Consider the following 24,333-nt stretch of genomic DNA (forward strand, 5'->3'; position numbering starts at 1 on the left):
GTTTTAGATTACGGTGATGTTATTTATGGAAATACATCCCACAGCACACTGAAATCTCTGGATGCTGTTTACCATTCTGCACTGCGTTTTATCACAGGAGACCGCTATGGCACTCACCACTGTACTCTCTATAACAAGGTTGGCTGGCCAGCCCTGTCTGAAAAAAGGGATGGTCATTGGAAGATTTATATTTACAAAACAATCATTGGGCTACTGCCACTATATCTCTTCTCTCTCATCAGCTGGAATTGTAATACCCATAATACCCGCTCCCAGAGCTGGCTTTCATTATATCTGCCTCGTGTTAACACTAACTTGGGGAAGACAGCTTTCTGTTATAAAGCTCCCTACATTTGGAATGAGGTCCAAAAATCTTTAAAGTTGCGCTCATTTGTTTCATTGACGGAGTTCTGGAGTCTGGTCTCATGTACAGCTGACTTCTCCTGCAGTGACTGTAACTGCTAGTTGACTTGGCCATAGTATTTTATTGACGAATTGTTTTATACCTTGTATTACTGTGTATATATATATGCATATTTGTTTCATTCCTATTTATTCAATGTATTAACTTTTAATGTATCAACTTTTTTATTGTACCCTCGGCACCATTGTAAATGAGGGTCTTATCCCTCAATGTGTCTTCCGAGGCTTAAATAAATAAATATTCAAATATTCAATTTATTATTATAATGGTTAGTGGTAGTAATAGTATTAGTAGTTGTAGTATTATTATTAGCAGTAGTAGTATCAATAGTCAGAGGTGTCAAAAGTCACATTCACATTTATTACTCAAGTAGAAGTATAGATACTAGGGTTTAAAAATAGTTTTGTAGAAGTTGAAGTATCAACTCAAGCTTTTTACTTAAGTAAAAGTGTAAAAGTACTGGTTTCAAAACTACTTAAAGTATAAAAGTAAAAGTAATGTAAGGGGGAAAAAAAATCCATTAAGGACAAACTCTTAACTATGACTATAATGTTATATTAAAATGTTATGTTGAAAAATGTGGGATGCACTAGGCTACCCGTTTGAACTGCAAATATGCCCATTGAAAATTATAACATTTTATTAGAATGCAAATACATATATTGTTGGAAGAGACCTTTGGACTCAACACTACCAATAATAAAACTTGACTATCTAGAGGAATTAAAAGACGTAACAAGGTCGTGTTGCCTTTTTTTGCGTGTGTTTTTGAACGATGACAAACCGGAATGAAAACAAGCCAAAATTAAATAGGAGTAACGAGGCTATTTTTTAATGTAAGGAGTAGAAAGTACAGATATTTGCGTGAAAATGTAAGAAGTAGAAGTAAAAAGTCGTCTGAAAAATAAATACTCCAGTAAAGTATAGATACCCAACATTTCTACACCTCTGTCAATAGTAGAAGTATACAACCATAGTATTGTTATGACCCTCTTAGTGTGATGGCGCCCTCTGCTGGTAACTTTATACATGATTTTGGTAGGGAACAGAACAGTTGGAAGTTTCCAAATTATTAATCAGTGTCATTGAAATGTTAATAACACAACTTATACATGACGATAAATAAATAATAAAAGTAAATAATAACCCTGGTCAACTTCACCGGAAGCGTTTACAAAGTGACGTTTTATTGTGACGGTTTGATGTCGTTTCCGGTTCTCCGTCAGTTGCCCGTCTCCATGGTAACAGGACAAACAACTGATCGGCAGCACAGACGTCACTTTCACGTTTTTACTCCAAAAGAATCAAAAACAAACAAGATGAATCCATCCGTCAGTTTCACGGTTTCCACGAAGAAGACGAGCAAACCGGTGGTGATGCGTCAGCGTGTTTACGACTTCCTGTACGGTGAGTGAACACACGGATAAACATGCTAAGCTACCGGCTAACAACCAGGTAGCTTAGCACGTTAGCTTAGCACGTTAGCTTAGCACGTTAGCTCAGCGTGATGCTCTGATGTTTCTGCTGCAGATCCGCTTCACACGGTTTGCTCCGAGGTGGATCACATCCGGTCCAGAGCCTCATTAAACAGACTGGTGAGTTTTAATCAGAGGAGGAAGATTAAATATTATATCAGTAAAATAAAGTAAAAAGATTAAAGTCCAGAGGCTCAATCCACAGAGAGTTGTTTGATCTACTTTCATTTAAAACACTTTAACATCTTATAAAACTTAGTACAATAACTTAATCAGAGGTAAAGGAGATTTTTGACAATTATATAAAATACTAATTCATTAAAGTATATTGTTATGTTTGATCTATTCAGGTTTGGACCCAGATTTCCTAGAAAATAAAAGACAAATACCTTTATTAACCCTTTGATCCACAACAAGGGTCAAAAGTGACTCGGCTCAGCTTTAATTTATCATATCTTTGCAGTGAATGAATTTCATCGTTCAGTATTTCAGGTTTTCCACAATTAACTTGTTTTTGATCATCACAAATCCTTATTAAAACTTTATCTTTGTTGCTTTTTGAATAAAAAACTTTTTTGTATTTCTAAACCAGCTTTACACACATAGGTCAAAATGACCCGTACACTACAGATCACCTGCTAGTCACTACTCACAGCTGCTTGTGCACATTTGATCTTATTTTATAATCCACTACTAGTGAGAAAGTAAGAAATATTTACAAAACAAACTAGATGTTAGCTAGCTAGCTTCGTTTCTGGCTAGATCAACAAAAAAAATCTCGAAATATAACAGAATATACTTAATAGACTGATTTGATTTTCTTAATTCGGAGTGTGAGGATGGCTGGTCACCATCATTTCAGATCAAATATGAAGATGAGGAGGAAACTTCTTAGTCTTGATTCTGAGTCTTTACTTCTCTCTCCTGATCCATCTCTCCTAAGTGAAGACGGCTCCTTTGATTAAATAGAAGATATTGATATAAGAGACTCATCTCCTATTACCTGAAGAAGGTTCCTTTGGTTTTTCTCTTCAAAGGAAGCAAGGAGAAGAACCTAAGAATAAATATTGTAAAATAGAATAAAAGATGATTAAACTCGTCAGTGAATAAAATGTTTACAAGTCGTATTTACAAGTCGGACATTTGAAAACTAACAAGGAGCAGAAATGGCGATGAGATGCACCGATTCTTTTTCCCAGCGGCGCCTGGCGGAGTATGACACCATGTTCGGCAGCCTGCCGCAGCACCCGGGCTTCACGCTGCAGCCGGACCCCTCGGACCCCGTGCCCAAGTCGGTGGACCGGGCCTGGCGCGGCTACAGGGACCAGCACAGCATGACTCTGCAGCATCTCACCGGGTAACAGCAGCCGCTCCGGAGCCGGGTCCCGGCACAAGTGGAATTACTCCTCTCACGTATAAACTGAAACTTTGATTATTGATTATTGATTCTGTTCCTGACAGGGCGATGCCAAGATGGGACCAGAGTCATCGTGGGGCTGATCTCTGGAAATACTTTCAACGGTTTGTTTCCAGTCTGAAGCTGGTGGAAGAAAATCATTAGAGCCCGACTGATATGGAGTAATAAATGTCAAATAGAGATAAATCCACAGATATTATATAGAACAAAAGTGTCAATGATTCCCTGAGACGTCGATATCAAACCCCGATTAAACAGAAATGGAATGGAAGGTTAATTTTTTGCACTTTAACCATAAACTTTGTTACAAATAATAAATTAAAAGCAAATACGAAAAAATATACAGAATTAGAAATCAGAGACCTTAAAGTTTAAACACCCAAATTCTCTGCATTGTTTATTCAGTAAAATAAGTTTTCATATCAGCAAAAGGCTCAGAGATAAATCAGTCTGGCTCATGATGATGTAAAATTGAATTCATCTGTTATAATCCACCTATTCTATATATATATATATATATGTTTCCCCTCTGCCCCCCCCCCCCCCGCAGACCTCTGGTCCCCTTGACTCGGCGGCTTCCCACTGACGTGATCTATGGTTTGCAACAGTAGGTTCAGCAGCTTCCTCACATTTCATTTACTTTCCACCCGGTGACGTTGTCCTGGTAACCAGCGGCGGGTTCATCCCCTCTTCTCTTGTCCCCTCAGAGAGAACGCTGCGGCGGCTGGTGGGAAGAAAGCAGTGAAGCAGCCCACCCACGCCACGGTGGGGGTGCAGACGGACTACAGGGAGAGCGAGACGCAGACCGACCCGTACTGCCCCGAGTTCGTGATCCGCCCGGGCACGACTCCCACGGACCTGCTGGAGCTGGCTCCTCTGACCTGGGGTAAAAACCATCAGTCACATCACTGCAGGTCATTCAAACCAGTTTATCTGTAACTTCCTTCACATCCTGAACCCTGTGGTGACTCCTCCCCTCAGGTCACGGTCTGCCCGCTGGCCTGGCGGAGGTGGAGATCATCGAGCGGGCCCGGGCCAAACGGGTCTGGGAGGCGAGTCTCCCCCCCCAGGACGACCTGAGTCAGCTGGACAAGAGGAGGCGGATGATGGAGGAGATGGAGGCCAAGGAGTGGGCCTTCAGGGAAACAGAGATCCAGAAGTGAGTGGAGCCGCAGTTTGACAGTTCACTGTTTTCCTTTTTGCATTTTGCATTTCACTTTTTACTTCACTTTTATATAGATATGTTTATGTCTAAATAAATGCTACCTTGTATGAATATTAGAAAAAGTGAGTAAATAAGAAGTAAATATTGAGTAAATATATATTGTTTTTTAATATTATTATTAGGGCTGGGCAAGTTAACTCGTTTTAATCGAGTTAACTCAAGTGATGAGTTAACTCGATTGTTTATCCGCCAATTATTTTCTTTTTTCCTGTTCTGCAGCAGTCAGCAACAGACTTTCACAAAATAAAAGCCTGACTTTCACAATAAAACAATAAATAATCAAACCTGAGTTAATGCGAGATAAAATAATTAATCGAGTTAACTCATCACTTGAGTTAACTCGATTGAAACGAGTTAACTTGCCCAGCCCTAATTATTATTGTTTTTTTTTTGTGTGGTGTATTTATTGTGTTTTTACGTTTCTATGTTCATTGTATGCACCAATAACCAGAGCAGATTCCAGGTAGGTGTAAACCTACTTGGCAATAAATACTTTCTGATTCTGATTCTGATTCATTACTAATCAGAAAAGAGCATAAACATATAGTGAGGTAAACCTCTGGCTACCTGTGGATGGGTGTGTGGGTGTCATGTCATCCATCCATGGACAGTCAAAGCTTTGTTCCACTGCCCCCTAGTGGTACCAAAAGTAATAGTTATCAGCGTATAAAGCAGAGAGAGTAACTGCTAACACAACAGGTTTGAAGGATCCAGTTGACGTTTCCAGTTCTCGGCTCATTAAGCAACCTGCTCTTACCGTTGCCGTGGTTTCCACCGTTAACCCTGTGTGTGTCTGTGGGGGGGGGCCAGGCTGCAGGAGTCCCGCCTGGTGGTGCTGACGCAGCTACTGAGGCAGAGAGACGAGGTCCAGAGAGACATGACAGACCAGAGACTGACACACAGCTACTTCAAGCTCCTGAGCCACCGGGAGGGAAAACTACACAAGACCCACAGCCACCACACCCGCTGTAAGACAAACCTCCGCCCCCCCCGAGCTGCTGAACATCCATCACTGGAGGTTTCATTTCCCTCACTGTTCCTCTTTGTGTCCTCGGTGTGTAGCCCTGAGGAAACTGCAAACCAAGGGAAGGAGCATGAAGGCCCAGGTGAAGCGACTCGGCCTGAAAGACACTGAGTTCGTCCCTCACTCCCTCAGGGGATCGTTCACCGGAGCTCCCAGCAGCGCGCCCAAGAAACACCACCTGAACACATACGAAGGTTTGAATCTAAAAATGATCTTTGGGCACTAACAGAATGGAGCATCTTTACTCTGCTGTTCAGATAACGTGTGACTTTGTGTGGATCCCAGGCCTGATGGAGCTGGAGGCCCGGTCCTCCACCCCGCTCTGTCAGCTGCGGCTGAAAAGATCCAAAGACGTCATCAAGGACGTGATCCAGCCGTCCGTGAAGAAAGCGTTAGAGCAAATGAACACATACAAGGTACACGGAACAATAATTCATGGTCAGGCACATTCGCCTCAGGTGTAAATACACACGTGACCCAGCGTGTGTCCACAGGCGCTGAGGGAGAAGAGGACGGAGATGCCGTTACGTTTCCTGGTCAAGAAGGAGAAGCCGGTTCCTCGTCCGGCCACGCCCGTCGTGGAGGAGCCGTCCGAGGTCAGCGACCCTCCCGCTCTGATCCACACACTCAGCCTGATGGTTCAGCCTGATGGTGTTTGTTGATTCATTTTTATTTGATCTTCTTCAGGAAGAAGAGGAGACGGAGCTCGCTGTCATCCACCTGCAGAAGCTGCTGAGAGGAAAGAGCGTCCAGAACGAGGTCTGAACACGTGTCTGTCTGTGACCTTTAACCCCTGACCTCATCTGTGTGTGTGTCTGTGTGTGTGAATACGTGTCACAGACTCACACACACACACACACACACACACACACACACACACACACACACACAGTAAACACTTATAGATAGATAGATAGATGGATGGATGGATGGATGGATGGATGGATGGATGGATGGATGGATGGATGGATGGATGGATGGATGGATGGATGGATGGATGGATGGATGGATGGATGGATGGATGGATGTGGATGGATGGATGGATGGATGGATGGATGGATGGATGGATGGATAGATAGATAGATAGATAGATAGATAGATAGATAGATAGATAGATAGATAGATAGATAGATAGATAGATAGATAGATAGATAGATAGATAGATAGATAGATAGATAGATAGATAGATTACTTTATTCATCCCCGAAGGGAAATGAAATTAAGTCATCATAGCAGCCGGTATATTTGAATAAAACACAATACAATAGAATAAAATAAAAAATATTGAGGTAGAAAGAATAAAAACAGAAACACAAGATAAACAGGTAGATAAGGTGCAATGTCAAGATGATGGTAATAGTCCTGATGATATGATGGTAATGTTATTGTTAGACAGTATATAAAAATAGTACAGTATATATAGTATATAATATAACAATATGTATTTATATATGATAGTAATTATACCAATATAATAGCAGTATATAGTAATAATGACAGCAAAAGTATATATAATAATAGTAAATATAATAATAATAACATGTACACATGTATAAATATGTGTATATACAAGAATATACAAAGAGTATGATATAATATGATATGATATATAGTAGAGGTATAAATATAAGTATTTGACTATACAATAGATAATATAATATACTATGAGTGTAAGAATATGTAGACAGAGCGTACAAAAGAAAATATTATTATTGTATAAAATGCAATTTATTAGGCAGGGCTGTGTTAGACTGAGGTCTGGCTGCTGAGGATGTAAATAAATAAATACATATTTCTGTCTGTTGTTGTGATCTTGTTGCGAAGATGTTTAAGGGCAAAGAAAACCACATGGACCTGATCCAGGAGCTGAGGACGGTCCACGCTCTGCAGAGACAAGAGCAGGAGCTGCAGCGGGTGGACAAGGAGCTGATGATCACCCTGAAGACACAGAGAGACAAAGAGAGACTCGAGGTGAAACACTCACACACTCACATTCAGTGTATTTCACATTTAACGACCTCCTCACTCACGCCTCCTCCTCTTCCCTCCCTCCCTCAGACGTGTCAGACCGAGGCGTCCCAGGCCCGAGTGATCGGCGTGGAGCTGGAGGACATGTTCGACACCTTGTCCAAGGAGCTGATTCGTCTCCAGGAGGAGCGGCGGATCCACGCCTTCACGCTCCTCGCCGAGAGGGAGCGCCGCATCCGAGAGGCGGAGGAGAGCGGCCGGAGGCAGCTGGAGGAGTACAGACGCAGAGAAGAGGATGAGATCTTCAGACAAGTGCGTACATGGTTCCTGAGCAGGTCAAGTAAATACACGTGTGAGTCGGTGGAGGCCGCGCTCTGATGCGCTTCATGCTCTGTCACAGGTGGTGGAGATTCACCAGGAAACTGTGGACTTCTATCTGGAGAGCGTCATCCTGGGAACCGTGGAGCAGACGGCGGACGACCAGGCCCGAGAGGAGATCCGCCGGAGAGCGAAGGAGATCAACGACATCGTTTACGCTGCGGAGAAAAGGTAAGAGACTCCTCAGCATGTGGGCTCAGCTTCTGTATTCAGACGCTCAAACCCAGAGATAACACCCAGCCGTGTGTGTGTGTCTGTGTGTGTGTCTGTGTGTGTGTGTGTGTGTGTGTGTTCTGTAACATCCCTAACACCCCTGATGTTGTTCTCTTGGACAAGGTTAAAAGGGAGGTAGTAGTCCTTGAGGTCGCCTGTGTCTATGACCTCTACATGGACTTAGCCTTCCTTGTGTGTGTGTGTGTGTGTCTATGACCTCTACATGGACTTAGCCTTCCTTGTGTGTGTGTGTGTGTGTCTATGACCTCTACATGGACTTAGCCTTCCTTGTGTGTGTGTGTGTGTGTGTGTCTATGACCTCTACATGGACTTAGCCTTCCTTGTGTGTGTGTGTGTGTGTCTATGACCTCTACATGGACTTAGCCTTCCTTGTGTGTGTGTGTGTGTGTGTGTCTATGACCTCTACATGGACTTAGCCTTCCTTGACAAGTTGACCAAATACCAGCCCATTGTTGCTAAAATGAGAGACCTAGGCTATACATGTAAACTGGTAGTACTGATATTTGGAAGTCTGGGGCGTGTCCATAAACTTTCGGTCAGTGGGCTACGACTGAACCTTTGACCTTTGACCTTTGACCTTTGGCAGGACTTAGTAAGAGCCGATCTAAACAACTAGCAAAGTTCTGCTCTGTATCAGCTGCTATAGGTGGTCTTGCTGTTTGGCGTAGGAGATGTTTCTTGTACCCATGAGTCCCTGAGCTGTATTCAACCTCTGAGAAATGTTTGAATCCTTGTTGTACGAATATGATTGGTGGATTCAAATAAATTATTTAAATGTGTGTGTGTGTGTGTGTGTGTGTGTGTGTGTGTGTGTGTGTGTGTGTGTGTGTGTGTGTGTGTGTGTGTGTGTGTGTGTGTGTGTGTGTGTGTGTGTGTGTGAGAAGCAGGAACAACCTTCAGTCGGAGGAGATCGTGTCAGAGCTGGTTTACAGTTTCCTCATCCCAGAGGTGGAGAAGATCAACATCAGGAGAAGAGGTTTGTCCGGTTTTTCGGGTTTCCACACAAAGAATCAGAATACAACAAATGTTATAAATCAAAATTTTAAAAAATCATAATCAATAAAACAAAACAAAAGTAAAGAAAAGGTAGAAAACACTCGCTGACTTTCTCTTTTCTCTCCGTCAGTTCACGCGAGGCAGCAGAAACACTTGCAGGCCGTTCGGGAGCTCATCAATGAGGCTGCAGAGGGTTCTGGGATCCGTCCCTCCTCCCCTCCTTCCCTCCCTCCCTCCTCTCCTCCTTCCCTCCCTCCCTCCTCCCTTCCTTCCCTCCTTCCTTCTGAAACAGCCTGCGTTGAGGAGCTGAGCAGCCAAGAGCCGGATCATCAGCAGGAAGCAGAACCTGAACCTCACGGAGTAGAGACCTCAACGACTGATCCTACCGAGTAACCTGGAGAGGATCTGTGTCCGGACCCCTGTCCTCTCACTCCGGGGGTCCCTCAAGGTTCCGTCCGGGGTCCCTAACCCTCCTCTCTCTGTACAACAACTCTCTCAGCTCTGTCATTCACTCACATGGGTTTTCCTACCGTAGCTACGCAGATGAAACCCAACTAGACTGAACTACTTTTCCTCCCGGGGAAAAGCTCCTCCCACCCACCACCTGACCTTTACCTTTGACAACTCCGTGGTCGCCCCCCCACTCAGACTGCTAGGAACCTGGGTGTGACACTCGACAGCCAACTCTCCCTTTCTGTAACAACACGTTCCTGTAGATTCATGATGCACAACATCAGGAGAATACGTCCCCTTCTCACTCAGGAGGCGGTGCAGGTTCTGGTCCAGGTTCTGGTCCAGGACCTCATGCCTGTAGACTACTGCCCCTCCCTCCTGGCAGGTCGACCTGCTGGCGCCATCCGACCTCTGCAGCTCATCCAGAAAGCAGCAGCTCCACTGGTCTTTAACCTAAATTCACTCACACTACTCCGCTCCTCCACTCCCTTCACTGGTCACATCCGTTTCAAAACATTAGTTCCTTCGTACCGTGCTGCGAACGGATCCGGTCCAGTCCACATCCAGGACCTGGTCAAACGTTACACCCCAGCCCGTCCACTCCGCTCTGCATCGACCAATCGGCTGCTTCCTCACTGCGAGCTCAACACCCAAAGACTGTTTTCTGTCCCGGCTGCTTTGCGGTGGAACGAGCTCCACATCGACATCAGGACGGAAGGTCTTCACATCTTCCTCCAGACTAAAAACACATCTCTACTGACTACAGCTCGGTTAAGAAGATGATGTCTGACAAACAGTAAAAAAAAAGAGAAAAGAATACATAGAAAAAAATGAGAATGTGTAGCACTTGTACTGTAGAGACTGAAAATATTAAATTCTGAGATGCAGTCAAACTGAGTTGGGCTCTGACCCCCCAGCGTTCACCCTGCACCTGAGGAAGTTCCACTCTTCAGCCACTATGAGGCACTGTTGCTCTAAACTTAACAGATTTCTGACAGATTCATTCTGTGATTTGCTGAGAAAAATGTTTGTATGGTATCATAGAGGTTTTTGTTATTAAGTTCACACGTATATAAAGAATTGGGGTAAAGAGAGGACATGGTTTTGAAAGAGTCGTCACGAGGTACTGGTCGTATTTAAGGTGGATTTTAGGAACAACCTCAGAACTCTTCTTGATTCTTGATGTAGAATCACTTTAAAGACCTTTTTCAACTTTGTATCAAGTTTAGTTTCTGTTGTTGACTAATAATCTGACTCCAGCTCCAACAGCCAAACACTGAACCTGCAGCCATCAACTCCTCATTTCTCTCTTTTACTCAGTTTATTGGTTTCAGAAAAGAAACTCAAAACAAACAAACTGATCAAACTACTGGATGTGAAATCAGTTTCTTTGTGTTACCTGATCGCTGCAGCACTTTTGTTTCTGCTTAAATAAAAGAGTCTCAGCTGCATCAGACCTGTTTAAATACTGTTGTTAATTGGACTGAACTTGGTTTAATATTCGAGAACTAACTTTACTGAAACATAATTATTGTAGTTTATCTTAATAGTTGAGTCTTACTCTTGTGTGAAAGTCCTGCTCTGTCACATTAACGTTTCCCTGCTTGTCTCAGTTAGTTCCAGTTGACGTAGTTGAGACTGTTTTTGTAAACAGTCTCAACTACACAGTCAGAAACCTTTGAATCAAAGCCTCTAAAGTCACTAACGTCCTGCTGAAAGCTTCATAATTTGGGGTTTGGTTGAAGACTAGAACGTTTTATTGTGTGTGTGTTGGTGGAGGTTTGAAATCAAACATTGCTTTACTGTTATTATTATTAATGTGTCTGCAAGTATGAACCTTGTTTATAATTTTGACATTAAAAGAGTCGCCTGAAGATTTGAAGGATGGTTTGGTGTCATATGTTTGTTGGAGGTGATAGAAATAGACACAAGAAACTTTAATCCTTCTGGACAAACAAAAATCGAACATTGAGGAAAAACAAATCAGACGAGAAACAGACGTATTTATAAAACTTTTTTATTGGTTTTTTAAATCGAAGGCTAACTGAAATGTGTCCGATTCATACCATGTTCTGTGACAACAACGATAAACCATTGTCTTCTGTTTGAAACAAACATAGAAGAAAATAACAAACCCAGCAACACGTAGACCATCCAATATAAATTAAAATAAACTGTTTTAATACACAAATAAGCAATTATCATCATTGAGAATAAGTAGGCCTCTATATAACTGCGAGCCATGCTGTGACAGAAAACAGATTCTACGCCTGAACCTCCCAGCACCGGGTTCATCTCTTGTTCTCCCCCCCCCCGCTGTGCTGCAGTGGGAGATGAATGAGCCCGGTGCTTCATTTAAATTCAGGAGAATCCATCATTTTTCTACAAGAGCAGATCAGGGCTCCTCCATGTTGTCTCTGACGTCTGCTCCGGCCGAACTGAAGGTTCTCAGAGCTCAGGACCGGACGCATGAAGGAATCCTGACCACGACAAACGGATCTATTGTACAAGTCCCACATTTAACATGCGTGCAGGATTAAACTCGACGACGGGTGGAAGACTTCTACAATAGTCACTGTGGCGGACGAGCGTTGTGTCCTGCAAGATATCGAGGCTTGTTTAAATACGCACACATACATACTGCAACCGAAAGAGAGTGTATTCGTATATTTTCTTCAACATTGTCAGAGGAGAGGCGCCGAGCGGCGCTGATTCAGAGCAGAGCGAGCAGAAACAAGAACAGCACGATGCAGGATGAGCAAACACACAGAGGAGCGAAACATCTGCTTTACTTTCCACCTTCCTCCAGTTTATGTTGTTTCTCCTCTTTCACACGAGTACGAGTGTTTTCACCTGTGTAACTGAAGTACTTAGAGAAACTGGAAAAAAGGCGTCTAAAGCTAAATGTTCGTCCAAAGAAATGAAAGAAACAGAAAAGTTCAAGTCAGGCGTAACTCTTGACTTTTTTCTTATTTTTTTTACAGATGCAAGAGTTTTGTTTAGGATGATTCCTTCTTTGGAAAAATGTCTTAAACGCGACTGAAGACAGGAAACTGAGCTGCAGATTCTTTACGAGAGGTCAGACGGATCGAAAGCAGACGAACTGTTCAGCGTCGACTTCAGTGGAGGCCGAGGGGTTAGCAGAAACTTATGGAAGTTCATTCATGCCAGAAACATGACCAAAACGTTGGAATGTTTACAATAAATTACAGATCACATTTTTGAAAAAGCATTTTTTCATCTCATTAGTTGCTTTTAGCTGAAGTACACTATTCTCCCCAGCAGATGGAGCTGTTTCACAGTTGTCCAGAAGGAAATGTTGGAATTGAAAACAAATTCGGATGAAATTGAAGGACTTTTATTTCCATGTTAGCTTTGAAATTGAAATCAAAAGACATTCTTGACCACGGAAACAGCAGGTCAATTCTGAAGTTGAGTCGATTTTTGGTTGATTCTTCCACATTTTTCTGGCATGAATGATCTTCCATACTTTCCCGACAGAAGTTGGGTCCGTTTTCTGATATTTTGCTGCCGTTCGAAGTCTGACGACAACAAAAACAGGGAAATTGAAGAGTTTTTTTGCACCGTGATGTGTTTTTACAGTCGGGTGAAGTCTCCGTTGAGACCGGACACCAGAAGGCACACGTGTAGACGCTGGGCCAGGCGAGGAGACGTGATGATTAGCCATGTAGCGGACGGGGTTAGCGCGCACAGCGAATCGTACGTGAAGTCGTACGTGCGATCGAACTTTAGCTGATCTCAGGTGACGTACGTGAATCACACTCACATGCACACATCAAACGGGAGAAGGGCACTTTGAAAGCAGAAGTCCACGTTCTTGTATTTACACGTCCTCCCCCCCCCCCCCCCCCGCGGATCTGCAGCGATCGCGTGTTAGGTAGTTTTACTCTGTCGACGTTGGTTTTAGAAATGGAAAAAGAAAAGTTCTGTGTGATCAGTGGATTGATAATAAAATGACCTTTTTTTTGTTCTCAAGTGAATAAACAACAATAAAAACAACAATTAAAAAAAAAAATTACATTTAGCACACTACGTTAATATGACTAATATTATCAAAAAGGCAAATAGTAGGTGTATTGCAACGCTCTCTGCGGCATCACTATCAAAAACATCTTCATCGTCACTATACTCAATCTCATCATCATCATCATCATCATCATCCAATCATCACGTGAGACAGTAAGGAGGCGTGGCCTGGGATGATTGACAGCCCAGACTAGCCACTCACATTTTGCCCGTCTCAGCACAGGCAGGCACACTTGTAACGACATAGCAACAATAATATAAGACGGACGTTTCCAGGGAGACCAAAAAGACGCCCGGCCAATAGCGGCAAGGGCCGGTTGGAAGGGAGCTCTGTCATTGGACGGCAGGAATCTCTAGGGAACAGGTAGAGCTCGTTCAGACAGGAAGAGGGAAGTGTGTGTCTGTGGTTGTGTGTGTGTGTGAGAGAGATAAATGTTTTCGCTATCTTGTGTGGTCCATAATAAGAGTGTGTGGATGAATGAAAGTGCACCTGTGTGTGTGGAAGGTCTGGTTCTTAAGTAAGTTTATTTAGTCTACTGTGTGTGTGTGTGTGTGTGTGTGTGTGTGTGTTTAGCTTCTGTCTAGACAGCTGGAGGTCTTTCCCAGGGCAAGTCTGTGTTGTTAACTCTTTCTTTACTTTGGGAAAAGACGTCGTCCACGGTCAGGTTATAAAAACGCTGTGTTGGCTACTATGCTAACTGACACGCTCGCGTTAGCTTTAATGCTAAGCTAAGGGTGTGGCCCGTCCAAACACACACAGATTATCATCTGCTCGGACAAGTTTGGGACATTTGAGCCCTGATTAGTTTAACTTGTGAACACTGTTGAATTTAGATCAGTTCAACTCAACATGTTTCCCAAAACGATTAGAAAACATTTTCAGTACCAATTTACCTCATGAGTTTAAGTGTCATAGTTAAGCAGTGGAAGCAGGTGAAGTAGAAATAGAACGAGTTGCTCTAATGTTTGTGTGTGTAAACGTACGTGTGTTGGTGAAGTCAGTGTCAGCATCACAGGAAAAATGTCCGTTTTCCCTCCTCCTGTTGTTTAAATTTTGTATCGTCAGCCAGCGTAAGTTTCCCTGAAGCAACACTATTCTTATTCATTTTAACACGACTTTAAATGATTCTAACTAGTTTTATCTCCTACAGCCCTGATCAGAGCCTGTTCAGCCTTTTCATACCCGCTGCAACCCCTCCAGAGCAGGGAACCAAACCCTCCAGAGCAGGGAACCAAACCCTCCAGAGCAGGGAACCAAACCCTCCAGAGCAGGGAACCAAACCCTCCAGAGCAGGGAACCAAACCCTCCAGAGCAGGGACCCAAACCCTCCAGAGCAGGGAACCAAACCCTATTCCACAGGGAACGAAGCCAGGCTCGTTATCTCCAAACAAGGTGATTCAAACTTTGATTGATTCAATGATTTTTTTCTTCAAGTGCACAATGCAGCCGAGTTACAGCAGCAGACGAGAGAGAGAAGAGAGACGTACACAAGAGAGAGAGGGAAGTGATTCAGATATAAATGGCTTCTGATCATTTGTCTTTTAACTTGTCTTTTAACTTAGAGGATTTTAAACTCAGGATTCAACAGTAAACTACAGATCTCACTCTGTTGATCTGCTGCTGTGTTGTCCTCAGTCAGTTTCTCTTTTTTCTTGTGGTCACAGGATTTAAATCTTACAATATACTAATTATATATTCTTAAAATAGAAAAACTAATTTCTTAAGATTATGTTGCTCTACAGTTTACAGCTGTTTTGAATGTAAAGATCTCAGGGTTTGTAATATTTCGTTGTTTTGTGTTTGACATGTGATTTCAAAAGTAACGAGAAGACAAATGATCAGATTATGAAACCTTTAAATCTCTCCTCTACTAAATTAAATATTTTGGCTGCGGTTTGGTTGGGTCCCTCTGGAGGGCGCTGTTGCATAAAGACTGAACACTAGAGGGCGCTGGCTTCATTTGGGCTGTGGTTCCTTCACATCAATACAAACTAACATAACTTGGAAACTTTTCATATACGAGCAGCAACTTAAAAAAGGCTAAAACTAGAGAAACGTTAAGATCCTACTTTAATTATAATCCAACCTTTATTTCCACTGTTCAGATATGACACAAGATGAGTCGCTATTAACACTCGTGTCACTTTTCAACACTTCAGCGTGTCTTGTTTAAAACAACTCATCCTGCGCTGCGTCCAACACAAAGACGTTAAAGAAGATCAGAGAATTGAATCTAAACTCAATTTAAAGGTAAAAGTGAAGTTTCTAAGTTTCATTCTGGCTGACGCTGGCTGACAGAACATTGTTTGTCTCCTTCCTGGTGCCGTAAAGTGCTCAGAGATGCCTGCAAGAGAGAAACTCGCCAGAGGGGATTGTGGGTACTTGTGTGTGTTTTTGTTGAAAAGGCAGGAGAGATGCGACTCTAAATGAAACTGCAGAAAGGTTGTGTTTGTGTGTTTGTGTGTGTGTGTCCACGGCAGTGCACAGTCAGCGTATCACACATTTCGGGCGACCTGGCGTCACTGAACCTGCGTCGTTCCCGCTCTCTTCTCACACGACTAACCAACAAATAGTCTGACATTCAAAATAAAATAACACACAGCAGGATTTTTTTAAAACTACTCTAATTTCATTCACTGTTACAATACACATTGTCTTGATTAGTTCAGACTTTTGTTCGATGAGACAACGTCTGATTCACGTGAGCAAACTCGTATGTGCTTGACTTGTTTGGTCGAGGTAGCGACAGCCTGCTTCGGGCTTTGGGATTGGCTAACGATTCGGCCACTAGGATGAGAGAGAGAGAGCTTCGAGCAGGGTTTCTGATTGGGCCCACAGGTTTCGGTTGGACGCTGACTTGTGGTTGGCTCGCAGGACTCGGACATTTGCATAAACCAGGGATTCTTATTTTTTTTATTTTTATATCAATGGTACAGTAATGGTTGTTCCAAGTCCTTTGAATCAAAGTCAGAATCTCTCCCGTGATATGTTCTCGTGATACTCGCCGCTGTGCACTGACGTGGACCCGACCCTCGCCCCTCCCCCCCCCCGTGGTTTCTCTCTTCCTGTTTGTTTCCCAATGGACAGAGCTCCTTCACAATAAAAGTCTCTCTCACACGTTCCATCTGCGCGTACTAAAAAATAGTGCAATTCTTTTTAGCAATTATATAAATAACTCTAAGTTCGTGCTTTTAAGTTTGCTCTCGGTTTGCATACATGTGTGTGTATATATCGTCCATTTGTAACATATATACATGCCAACATGTACGTAGCAAAATGTTCAACGTGAAAGTTGGCACCCCAACAGATTACAGATGTTTGTTTCTTTTCTTTTTTTCTAAAACTACACAACATATAAAAACAAACAGAAAAAAACATCTTCACTGATAAGAATCCACCTAGTTTAGAAAAATACCCCTACTTTCTCTATTTTCTCTCTTATCAATCATATTGCGGGTTTTTTCTGGGGGTCAACAGTCTTGAACTTTGTGCAAACCTTCTTCAGAAAACATAAAACAAAAAAAAAACAGGGAAAAGATTTAAGCGACAACTCCTGCATCAGTTGGTCGATATAAGGCATGATGTTTAGCTCGAGGACGTTTTCTTAGCACTGTGCTACAACTCGTAAGCTAGTTTTAAAGTAATGCTAACGACATCTAAACTCTTTGTGTGAATATTGTTTCGAGCGCTAACGTGTCTCAGTGATGCAGCTAAAGCCTGTTGCAGGAGTCGCCGCCAAACGCTGAGCTGTGCAGTCGGGAACAAACTTTACTGGAGTCAAAGCAGCGAGGGATGATGGGGGGGGGGGGGGGGATTATCACGAGAAAACAAAAACAAATCCTGGAAGAACCAAGGAGACTGCAACATTTCACCGTTTCGCCTGGATAGAAACGATCCTGTAAGCGTGGAACAAACAAAAGAGAAAGTTCTACAGAAAACAAACAGAACGAGTAAATATTTATAATGAGTGAAGGCTAGTTCAGTCGTGGAGGAGCGATGAGCCGCAGCGAGAGGAGGTGCTGTGGGGGAGGAGGAGGCACATCTGTATCCGCCTTCTCCCCCGCCTCCGCCCTTCAACCTCCTTCTCGGACATCGTCGTCATCGTCGTCGGTTCATCCGAAGTGCACAGGAAACTGTGGAGCAGGAAGGACCAGATGTTCTCCTGCGACCATGCTCTGCAGGAATGATGCGGGTTCCAGATGTTCCTACCTAACGAGAAGCCGGCGTGCGCTGCTGCCTCTCGCTCCTAGCCCGGTCCGTGATGAAGGGGAAACCGTGTCAGCCACGACCACAACTAACCAGCCCTTAAACCTGTGGAGTGAACCACCGACCAGGTTGCTCCTTGTTGGCTGCTGACCGTTTCCCCAAAGTGGCGAGGCATAATCCTTCCTGCGGGCTAGAAAAGAGGAAACAGTTCTGTCACACTTGCTGGGGCTTCTGGGATTTCTCCTTTGTATTCCTTGCGTTCCTGTTGTCCACACTTCCTTGCTGCTGAGGCGGAGGTCGGATCAGACCATGTATGAGCGAGGACGGGGGCGCTTGTGCGGATGGAACAGTCCGATGGTTGTGGCTGGAGTTCAGGGCGGTCGGGTGGTAGTAGTGCCCGATCACCTCGCTGTAGGCCGGGGGGGCTCCCTCCACTCGAGAGCTCTGCTTCTGGTGCCGGGACAAGGCCTCCTGGGCTTCTAACACACTGATGCCCGAATGGACGCTCGGGGGAGGAGCCTGCAGACTGAGAATAAAACAACATCGATATGTGTAATAGAGATGTTTGCATTCCTGCTTAAGTAGATTTATCAAACTTATTCCTAAAATTAATTGTTAAAGACTTAAGCTGTAGTGAGGCATCAATATTCATTTGGTTTTCGGGCGTGTCTGTGTTATTAGTAGGGATGGGGGGGGAAATCGATTCAGTTACAAATCGCGATTGTTTTTAAATCGCCATGCTGCCTCCCAAATCAATAAAAAAATCGATAAAAAATAAAAAAAATGATGATTTATTTTTATTTTAAAAAAAACAACATATATCTATTGTTTTTTATGGGGGGGGGGGACTATGGGGGGGGGGGGCAACATCACCCCAGAGCATGTTGACCAGCTCTTGTTTTTGCACAAGAATCTAAACATACCCAAGCACTAGCTTTGCATCGCCTACATACAAACAACAATAGCCTACTTTTTGTTTATTTCAAAGTTTATATTTTAAGTAAACTTTTATTCATTCTAATAAATTCACCTTTCATTTATTGTTTAAATTAATATTGTTTAGCATTTCTTAATCTGTCAATTTGTGTGCAGTTGACACGGGCTATACAATAATAGGGCACATTTTTTTTATTTTTCTCTGCCCGGCAGTCGTTAAGTTAATGTTAATATTTGAAATAAAACTTGAAAAGCTCTAAGTGAATTTGACTGTGTTGTATTTGAAGGTATGATTCACCTTTTTTCCATGGTCCAGTATTTAAAATAATAAAGAACCAAAGGAAATCGCAGGAAATCGTAATATCGAATCGCAATACATATCGTATCGCCACCTAAGTATCGTGATAGTATCGTATCGGGAGGTCACTGCCGATTCCCGTCCCTAGTTATTAGGTGTAATTATATAAACCTGATAATTAAGATACAATAAACACAGCATTGGGATGTCAAAGGAAACTGAAACATGCCTGGGAGTTTAGGATGAAGAACGAACAGGTGTGTGGAGGAGTTTTGATTTTGCAGGTCATGATGAATCTGCGAACACGTGGCGCTGTAGTTACCTGGCCTGCAGACAGGAGTTGGATGGGTCGAGGGGGTGCGAGTCGAACACGGTTCTGTTGGGCGGCGCTCGGACCGACTCGCGGTTCAGCTCCATCTGTTGCTCCGGGTCTCGGAGCTGCAGGGTGCACGGCCCCTGGTAGGGCGGCGGCTCCTCCCCGTCTGAGAGGGAGATGGTGGGGGGGAGGTCGATGAGGCTCTGGGGCAGGTAGGGGTACGTCGGCTGGAAGCGACTCGGGGCGTACGTGTGCTGGAAGCGCTGCGACTGGAGGGCGGGCTGCGACTGGCCGTGCGGCGGCTCCCGCTGCAGGTAGGACGAGTGGACGCCGCGGTCCGGAGGGCGAGGGTTGTACACCTGGTGCCGAGACACAAACCACCTCACATTACAGCTGAGTCATGACGAGGAACATTGGAGAGGTGTTATAAACCTGCTTGATGTTTTGCTCTTTTGTGTGAACAGCTGGTTGAAGCTGAACTCACCTCGTTCAGACCACCGTTTGCCCCGGTGCCCTCAGACGACCACAGACTGCCCTCCTGAGAAACAACAGACAAAGCTCCACAGTGAGAATCTCCTTCAGTCGATCGGTTTGAGTCGTTTCACTTTAGTTTATATACATTTTGTGCGTCTGCAAACAAACCCTGATTGCCTAAAGCTGATTTAAATAACACAAGACAGTGACCAAGTCCAAACTGTTGATAGCAGCATATTTATCAAGCTCTGGCTGAACAACACTGACAGTTTTAATCCTCCTCTTCGTGTTTATTTTCCTACACAGTTCATCGATTTCAGCTACCAAGGAGTTTCACCTCTGTTCTCACCACTGAACATTTTTTTGGTTGGACAGATTTCCCCCGAAAATGTGTAGAAGGATGTGATCAGGTGTCAGGGAGGAGCCCCAAAAATATAAATACATGTGCGGATCCAGATTTCACAGTGTGTACTCTACCGAGCTACTCTTGCTAAAAAAAGAAGTTTGTTTTCCACTTATTTTACCTTTGCATGTAGCACTGAGAGAAGATGGGGCCTGAGAATCAAGCAAGACTCATTTGAAACTTCTGCACATATCTCTTATTGTGCCTTTTTTTCCACTAGGGGGCTCCACTGATGCACAACAAGCACTCACTGCCACAGCACCTTCCTATAGGTTCCTATTTTTATTTAAATGTTGCGTTTTCATCTCAGGGAAGCTGCACATGTACGATGTTCTCTGTCTGGGGTACAAGTTGAAACTGGAAAAAAAGTTAATTCTCAGATTTCACACAGTTTTTTGCTTAATTCATCATTGGTCGATTTTTACATAAAAATTAAGTTTTGTCTAACCAACATCTCCGATAAATCTACATGATACTGAAGAGAGAAAACAGCAACTGATAAACTCGGCCTCTTCCCCAGATTATAAACACGCTGTGGAGGAAATTGAAATCGGTTGTGAGTCGATGTCTTGTGGTGAAGAGACGACACTTCTTCACTTCTACAAAAACATCAGGGAGAAACTTTTCCAGCGTTTGCAGTTTTTTTTTCTCTGCCTCTCATTTCCTGTCTGCCTGTGTGTGTGTGTGTGTGTGTGTCTGTCTGTCTGTGTGTGTGTGTGTGTCAGTGTGTCTGTCTGCTAATCCAAATTAACTAGGACACCATGAGTCCTCTGAGCTTATCAGGAGCTTCTTTGTGGGTGTGTGCATGTTGCCGTGCACATTTATGCCTCATCCTTTACTCATATCTAATTTGTAGACTGGAGCCACACACACACCAACATACACACAGTGATTCAGAAGCAGGAAATTCAAGAAGCACAAGTGAAGTCATATGTTTGAAGAAGCCTCAGGTGCGAGTCAGTGTGTGTGTGTGTGTGTGTGTGTGTGGTCTAGGTTTTATGTGTGGACCTAAGACTGTTTACACACTGTGGGGACGTGAACTCCTTACTGGGACAGGAAGTTCCCAGTTAGTGAACCAATAACTTTTAGGCAAAGACAAGTTTTAAGGTTAGGGTAAGGACAATCTTGCTTTTCTTATTAATCACAGGAGTCAAAATATCTCCACGCAAAACTCAAACAGTGATATTTTTGGTCGGTGTTCTAGGTCAGGACGACATTTTAGCTAATCTCTATTTACAGCTATATGGGAATGAATGTAGATAAATGATGTGATAGAACTAGAAAATAAAAACCAGAAGCTTCCGGCCCCAACATCATATCCCTCATCGACTGATTCTCTATAGTTTCATATCGAAGCTGTTTATAGAGATTAGATTAAGGGTTAATGTTAGACTCATTGTTTGAGTTAGTCTCCGGGACCTTCGTGTGCGTCAGTGTAACGTCCTCTGAAGTCACCGACACGTGGTCATTTGTGTGTGTGTGTCTGAAGAAAGTCGTCACAAGTGTCGTCTGAAGAGTTGAGTCAGTGTGTTAGCGTTAGCCTGCAGCAAACTCTAATCACTACCCCATACCACCTCTGTTCTTGTACATAGCCTTGTCACCTCCCGTATGGATTACTGTAACTCTCTCCTCTTTGGTCTCCCCCAGAAATCCCTCCATAAACTCCAACTGGTCCAGAACTCAGCTGCCCGTGTCATCTCCCTCACCCCCTCGTTCCACCACGTCACCCCCATCCTACAGCAACTCCACTGGCTTCCAATTCACTTCCGTATCAACTTTAAAATTCTTCTTCATACCTTTAAAGCCATCCACAACCTTGCCCCTCCCTACCTGTCTGACCTCCTTCACACTGCCACCTCCACCCGCTCCCTCAGATCCTGCTCTTCCATCCATCTAGCTGTCCCCTCTGCCCGGCTTACCACCATGGGGAGCAGAGCTTTCAGCCGCTCTGCTCCCAAACTCTGGAACTCACTCCCACCTGACATCCGAAACGTTGACTCCTTCCCTCAGTTCAAATCCTCTCTCAAAACCCACCTTTTCAGGATTGCATTCTCACTGTAGTTGCCATGCTGTTTTTACTTGCACTTTTAATTTGAATCGTTTTGTTATTTGTTTGCTCCTGTTTTAAATTGTAAAGCGTCCTTGAGTGACATGAAAGGCGCTGTGAAATAAAATGTATTATTATTATTATTATTATTACTACGATCACCTCCCGACACTCGGCTTCTTCAAACTCTCTCACAAACAACCGTCTTTTCCTGAACGACAATGTTTGTTAACTCAGACGGAACCAAGTCTGTTAAATAATGACTGTAATTAAATGTGAACAAAAAAACACCATGACAAGATAGTAGTTTTCCTTTGTTCACATAATTGATATATATTCATTTGTTTCTCAATATTTTATTCATGCAGTAGAAGTTTAAAGTTTTGACAGGAGAAATTCTGTTATTTATATTTAATGCCAAAATGTTTAAACTGTTCATTCTATACAACAATATACATTAAATATTTTCACATTGACTAAGCAGACATTTCTTCATTATCATTTTGCCATTTTATATATATATATTTTAACATTTTTAAGTTGGCATTTAAAAGCCTTAAGCCCTGAGTTTGGATAAACATCTCAACAAATCCATTTAGTCACAGTTACCCACATAACCAAAAGTAATCTCACCAGATTCCTTTAAGAACTGCAATGTCACTAACTTAACTTTACCCACAATAACTCGAACAGAAAACCCAAAGTTTAATTTCATGATTTGATTTTAAGAGAAGTTGAAGAGCCAAGATCTCAATGTAACCTGGTTGCAGTCGACTTTCATGCAGTAAATAGAAGGAAAGAGCTCTGCACGTGGCCATGAAAACTAAAATGTTAAAATAATTAAATCCAAAGTCCAATTGGAGCTACTAGAGTTAACGATGGTACTGTACAATAAATGTAAAATTGTAAACAGCATAGAGAAAAAAGCACAGTAAGTAAAATAATGACTGTCAAGCTACAGCAAGATTTCAGACCAATATCTGATCTGTTATGTTACGGCAGTGTGGTTAAATTAAAATCTCGATACCGGTTTGTGGTGTAGATTTGTGACTCACGTTGGCCAGCGGCAGGTGTCTCCTGCGCGTGGGGGCGTGTCTGGAGAGCAGCGAGCGTGCTGATAGGCGGTAGTGGTTCAACAGACAGGTGATGACCACCACCATCACCATCATCACCACCACGATCACCAGGATCTGGACGAACTCCAGCTGGGCTGCAGGGACACAGAAGACGAAGCTCAGGGTCAGTTTACTCATCGTCGTGTTACAGTCGTAGAACGTCCTCTGTCTTTAGAGGAGTCTGGAGTAATGATGATGTCATAGTGATGTCATCATTGTTATTTTGGCTTGAGCTGAAAGTCTTTCACATAAACCAGCATAAAAAAAATGAGTAATGGAGTTTGCAAAACATTTGAGACATTTACCAAGACAGAAGAGTGATGAAAAAGATTTTATCCAGATGCATTATGGGAAGAGTACGATGCTTTGGATTCTGACCCCAAATCACTTAATTTAAATAAAGATATAGGATGTTTTCTAATGTTTTATTAAGTTTGTAAAATCCAACATTCACATGTTTTATAGTTTTGTTTTGGTGCAGAGGCTTCAGCCACAGCTTCAGTTTCTGACCCTGAACTAATTGTCTTTCCCGGATCTCTCTCTCTCCACATTTCACGCTTGACCTCGTTCCCGTCATTAAAGGCTTAACACCCCCAAAATATCACATTTATTAATAAAAAAACTAACAATTTCATAGAGTTAAAGGTTGTTCATATGTGGTTTTTACATCCTTTTTGGAAGGGTAGGCTACAAAATGGATCTGGCTCTGGTTTAAATAGTTCTTAGACATCAGTGATTGAATGAACAATTTCTGACACTTCTGCTTAATATACAAATATGACAGTAGGGATAATGATCTGTTGATAACTATTTATTAAAAAAGTCTAAGTAAAATAGATTAAAATATTATTAGAATTATTGCTGATGTGGGCTTGTTGTGGTAAGTCAATTTAAAA

The 24,333-nt window shown here is 42.9% G+C and overlaps 2 protein-coding genes across 2 annotated transcripts in view; one reads left to right on the top strand and one right to left on the bottom strand.

Moving 5' to 3' along the window:
- Positions 1-1,743: 1,743 nt before the first annotated feature.
- Positions 1,744-9,534, top strand: cfap91 (cilia and flagella associated protein 91). The gene is given in 18 exon segments (XM_061070014.1): positions 1,744-1,831; positions 1,955-2,019; positions 3,099-3,293; positions 3,383-3,420; positions 3,867-3,923; positions 4,024-4,202; positions 4,298-4,475; positions 5,352-5,509; positions 5,604-5,759; positions 5,851-5,981; positions 6,060-6,161; positions 6,253-6,324; positions 7,390-7,536; positions 7,624-7,845; positions 7,934-8,082; positions 9,030-9,121; positions 9,272-9,364; positions 9,434-9,534. Coding segments are annotated over 18 exon segments (2,223 nt in total).
- A 7,935-nt stretch (positions 9,535-17,469) lies between these two features.
- pmepa1 (prostate transmembrane protein, androgen induced 1) overlaps positions 17,470-24,333 on the bottom strand; it is a 37,219-nt gene continuing 30,355 nt past the window's right edge. Inside the window, exons 2-5 of the mRNA XM_061069728.1 lie at positions 23,378-23,532; positions 19,883-19,936; positions 19,405-19,757; positions 17,470-18,374 (exon numbers count right to left, since the gene is read on the bottom strand). Of these exons, the coding sequence (XP_060925711.1) occupies positions 18,062-18,374; positions 19,405-19,757; positions 19,883-19,936; positions 23,378-23,532 (875 nt within the window). The 3' untranslated portion in view covers positions 17,470-18,061. The remainder of the gene's footprint in view (positions 18,375-19,404; positions 19,758-19,882; positions 19,937-23,377; positions 23,533-24,333) is intronic.

The sequence above is a fragment of the Limanda limanda genome, chromosome 4 (assembly GCF_963576545.1).
Source record: "Limanda limanda chromosome 4, fLimLim1.1, whole genome shotgun sequence".
In the NCBI taxonomy this organism is placed as follows: domain Eukaryota; kingdom Metazoa; phylum Chordata; class Actinopteri; order Pleuronectiformes; family Pleuronectidae; genus Limanda; species Limanda limanda.